Genomic DNA, 5,202 nt, shown 5'->3' on the forward strand with positions numbered 1-5,202 from the left:
AGGGAAGGAGGGAGGGAGGGAGGGAGGGAGGAAAGAAGGAAAGAGGGAAAAGGAAAGAAAAAGAACAAAATGGATGTCTGAAGAGAGAGTCTGAAATACGCTGTCCAGCATACAATAGAAATAAACCAAAGGAAATGGAAGAAAAAGGCTAAGAGCTGAACAGAAAATTTCAAAGGATAGTTCTAGAAGACAAAGGTAAGTTTTATAATGAAATATGCACAAACTGGAATTAGAAAACCAAAAGGGAAGAACACACTCAGCATTTTTCAAGTAGAAAGAAGTGAAGAAAAATTCAACTTCTAATAATGAAGGATTCTATGGTATTAAATGATGCAGAAAGCATCAAAGAAAGATGGAAGGAATACTCAGAGTCACTGTACCTAAAAGAAATGAATGATGCTCAACCTTTTCAAGAGTTAACATATGAACAAGAGCAATGTTACTGAAGGAAGAAGTCCAAAGTGCACTGAAAACATCGGTAAAGAGCAAGGCTTCAAATTAAAATGTTTCCACAAACTGATGCAGCATTGAAGGCACTCCCTCATCTATGCTAATAAATTTGGAAGACAGATACCTGGTCAAATGTTTGGAAGAAATCCATGTTTGTGCCCATCCCAAAGAGAGGTGACCCAATGGAATGCAGTTATCATATCATATCATTAGTATTACATGCAAGTAAAATATTGCTAAAGATAACTAAAAAATGGATGCAATAGTACATTGACAGATTCAAGCCAGATTCAGACAAGGACATGGAAGGTGGAATATCCTTGCTGACGTCTTGTGGATCTTGGTTGAAAGCAGAGAATACCAGAAAGATGTTTACCTGTGCTTTATTGACTATACAAAGGCTTTCTATTGTGTGGATTATGACAAGCTTTGCACAACATTGAGAAGAATTGGTATTCTGGAACACTTAATTGTGGTCATGAGGAACCTGTACATAGACCAAGAGGCAGTCATTCGAACAGAACAAAAGGACACTGAATGGTTTATATTCCTTCACCATACATATTCAATCTGTATGCTGAGCAAATCATTCGAGCTGGATTATACAAAGAAGAACGTGGCATTAGGATTGGAGGAAGACTCATTAACAATCTGAAATGTCCATATGGACTGGACTGGACCAAAGGTCAGTTTGAACCATAAGGTCAGTGGTTCCAATTCACCAGCCTCTCCTCAGAAACCGTATACAGGGTCAGTATGAGTCAGAACTGACTCTACAGCACTTGGCTTGCTGAAAGCAGAGAGGATTTAAAATACATTCTGGTGAAGATCGAAGGCCACACCTTCAATTTGGGTTAGCTTCAATGTGAAAAAAACAAAAACTCTCACCACTGGACCCATAAATAGTATCATGGTAAATGGAGAAAAGATTGAAATTGTCAAAAACTTCATTTTGCTTGAATCCACTGTCAATACTCCTGGAAACAGCAGGAAAATCTAGTGCACAAGACCTCTTGAACAAGCTCAAGAGCAAAATGTCAGTTTGAGAACTGAGGGGCACATGACGCAAGCCCTGGTATTTTCAATAGCCTCGCACACATGTGAAAGTTGGACAATGACTAAGGAAGACTGTAGAAGAATGGATGCATTTAAGTTATGGTGTTGGAGAAGAATATTAAAACTACCAGGGACTGCTAGAAGAACAAACAAATCTGTGGGAAGAAATAGAGCCACACAGCTGTACAGTCAGGGAGGATGTGTTCATGTGACAAATTAAAGAAATAAACTTCCTGGGAAGACAGTAGAGATAACAAAAGAACCCATGAAGGAGATAGCATGGGAAAGATGGTGAAAATTCTGACTACTAGAGACAGAAAGCTACAGGGCATTCTAGAAAAAGGGAATGGTTGCCAGCTATCACTGTGAGCTAGGCATCAGACTGCTAGCCTCAAGGTTGGTGGTTCAAAGCCATCAGCAGCTCCACAGAAGAAACAGGAGGCTATCGGGCCTCAAAAGGTTTTGCAGTCTCAGAAACCCTGTATGGGATAACTATGAGATGGAATTGACCCAAATGCAGTGTTTGGGGTGTTTCGTTTTAGCTTTGACAGACATTTTTCTTAGTGTCTTGCATCTATTAACTCATTTATTACTCAGAACAACTCTATTAGATACTACTGTTTTCTCCTTTTTACACATGAGGAAAATGAGGCACTTGGAGGTTAAACCAAACTTGGAACAGGCAACCTAGGACCAGTATCAATTTGTCTAAAAATCAGCCTGTAACCAAAACAAAAACCCACTGCGGTTGAGTTGATCCCAACTCATAGCGACGACTTGCTAAGACAGAGTAGAGAGCTGCTCCCTAGGGTTTCTGAGACTGAATCTTTGTGGGAACAGACTGCCTCATCTTTCTCCAGCACAGTGGCTGGTGGGTTTGAACTGCCAACCTTGCAGTTAGCAGCCTACTGTGCCACCAGGTCTCCTTTAACCAATATAAATTAAAAAAAAATCAAACCCCCCAAAATTCTGTCTCCTAACAACCCTATATAAAGTATCCGAGACTGTAAATCTTTACTGGAGCTGTTGTTTGTTGATGCTAAGCGTCACAGACTCGATTCCGACTCATAGAGACCTTGTATAGGGTTTCCAAGGAGCAGCTGGTGGGTTTGAACTGCCAACCTTGTGGTTCGCAGTCTAGTGCTGATCCTACAGTGTCACACCAGCAGCAGACAGCTTCATTTTTCTCCTATGGAGCAGCGGGTGAGTTTGAACTACCAATCTTGCAGTTAGCAACCCAATGCTTAAACCACAGTGCCAAAAAAGGAAAGAAGGCAGGAAAGTATAAAGCCCTTTCAGGCCAGAGCTTAGAAAGACAAAGCTAGAGGGGGCAGGGGGACCTTGAATGCCAGTCTGAGCAGGTTTTTGTTTTGTTTTAATTTAACAGATAATAGGGAGTTAACACTGCCTTTGAACTTCTGTTGGAAAATCACCAACATGTATACCAAAGTCACCTTTCCTTCACAGATTGATGGAACATTTAAAATCGACATGCCCCCTGTTCTTCTGGGATACAGCAAGGAACGAAACACAATGATAGAGCGAGGCTTTGATTCTGCCCGAAGTCTCAGTGAAGGCTCCTACATCACCCTGTTCATCACCATCGAGCCTCAGCTGGCTCCCGGAGAGACCATTCGAGAAAAGGTAATTCTGCTTATGACTTGGAAACACGTGACTGTTAATGAAACATGGAGAATGTTTGCTGTGGTTCTATAAACGTTGATGGCCCAGGCTTTAGTGACGCTTGTCGTTTGGACAGAATTTGGTGAAAGAACTTCTGAGATAGGAATGAGGTCAACCAGGAGCACAAATATTGAGGTGAAGCAAAATAAACATAGATGTGCTTTTGTTTTTAGAAGAACATCCCAATCTGAAGGAAATCTGATACGGCAAACTAGAAAAGCAGGCATCTTGAGTATCTTGACATATTGGCAAGCATGCTTGGGTACATTTCCATGTCTAACCCCACATCCCTGGCTGCCTTAGGAAATCAATCAGTTCGTCAGATCATAAGGCTAAATGACCACTGGGGTCACCTCAATTCATTTCAGTGTCTTCAGACAGAAGCAAATCTATGTTCACAACCTCTCTAATTTTCAACAGCTAAAGAGTTTCTAAAACTGTTATTGTCTCTAGACCTTCATAGTTGAGAAATATTGTTACCGGAGTCTCTCTGAAGGAGCTGAACAATGCCTTGCAGGTTGTAACAAAGGAAGGGCTTTATTGTGCTAGCACGTGGCTCAGTGGACTAGTATCCAGACACTGAGCCCATCTTCTCTGTGTGAGGATATTTTGTAGGGAATAGGAGGTATAAACGTGAGTTCATTTGGGATTGATTAGCTGGGGGCCAACAGCTTCATGGGGCTACCTGGGATTGGTTGGTTCAGACATATGGTGGGGAAGGATGTATGCGCATACAATTAAGCATTTGCAGAAGCGGAAGCAGGAAGCAGGTGAATATTAGCTGGGGGCTCTGTTCCCTCCGGTAGGTGGGTCAGTAACAGGAGATTAGTCTGGGTAATCACATGAGGCTGAGATGTCTGTGGCTTATTTCCTGGAATGTGAACCTTACTCCAGGAATGAGCTATGAGCCTGGGGGACATGGGGGGCCAACGCCTATTGCCTCAGGCTTGCTTGCCTCAATACTTGTTTAAGATTGTGTCGTGGCACAGCATTATTGCATTCTGCCTTCATTGGGTTGGGGAGAATATACTGACTGTGACCTCTCATTTATCCCGGAGTACTTCAAACATGTTCATGGAAACATTTCACTGTTTTTGACAAATATATTAAGCTCCTCCTGTGGACTCAGCATTGTGTCAAATGTTGGACACAGGTTCCTGTTCCTTAAAGAGAAGAGTTAACTTGTGAGGTCTGTCTCCAATTTACTGATAAGCAAGCTGACACTCAATTTACTGGGGGCAGGAAGTGTCACTCAGCAGAAAATGGTAGAGCTAACAAACAATTACACTTAACTCACATTACAGTCTGTCTTACTCTTTTTTTTATGTTTTATTGTGAATTATGTGATAGTTTACATGGGAGAACGTTAGTTTTACATTCATCCTATCCTACATTGTTTCATTGCCATGGTTACAATCCCCTCCATGCATCATCAATGAACCAAAGGGTATACCCCACAAGCCTGCCCCCTGGTCATCAGCACACAATCTCTGTCCCTCTCTGGGTCTAGAGTTCACAGCTGCTCCTTGTCTCCATGTCATCCCTGGCATCACTTCTTCTCTGGGTAGGGTCCCGCATTCCGCTCTTCTCCTTTGATGGTCCCAAGGACCTCTGCTCCTGGACTGCAAAGTCAATCACTCCCTTCCTTTTGCTACAAAACGTCTCCCTTTACATTTCCAACCCTCACAGTCAGTCCTGATAGCAATTATTCACTATTGTGCCACATGAATGCTAGCCCCATCTCCTTTCGTCAGCCCCACCCAGACAGATTGGATACTACTCAGTGGAGATTCTACCTTCCTCTGCACCCTCTGGATCTAGGCTCCCTCTTGAAAGCTGGTAAACTAGTCACTTCTTGCCTTTGTATCCCCCCCATTTTGGGTAGCCAATGTCCAAGTTGCCCATCCCTATCTACTCTGTGTATGGAGGAGGTGGGAATGATCCTTGCTGTAAAGATTTGTTCCCTCTTTTGAGCTACTGCATCCATAGGTGTAGGTCAACTTCATCAAATTG

At 42.5% G+C, this 5,202-nt stretch overlaps 1 protein-coding gene across 1 annotated transcript in view; it reads left to right on the top strand.

The window, feature by feature from the left end:
• The window catches only part of CC2D2A (coiled-coil and C2 domain containing 2A), a 175,007-nt gene that overhangs the window by 133,322 nt on the left and 36,483 nt on the right, over window positions 1–5,202 (top strand). Inside the window, exon 26 of the mRNA XM_006873814.1 lies at window positions 2,974–3,150. Within this exon, the coding sequence (XP_006873876.1) occupies window positions 2,974–3,150 (177 nt within the window). The remainder of the gene's footprint in view (window positions 1–2,973; window positions 3,151–5,202) is intronic.

The sequence above is a fragment of the Chrysochloris asiatica genome, unplaced genomic scaffold (genome assembly GCF_000296735.1).
Source record: "Chrysochloris asiatica unplaced genomic scaffold, ChrAsi1.0 scaffold00256, whole genome shotgun sequence".
In the NCBI taxonomy this organism is placed as follows: domain Eukaryota; kingdom Metazoa; phylum Chordata; class Mammalia; order Afrosoricida; family Chrysochloridae; genus Chrysochloris; species Chrysochloris asiatica.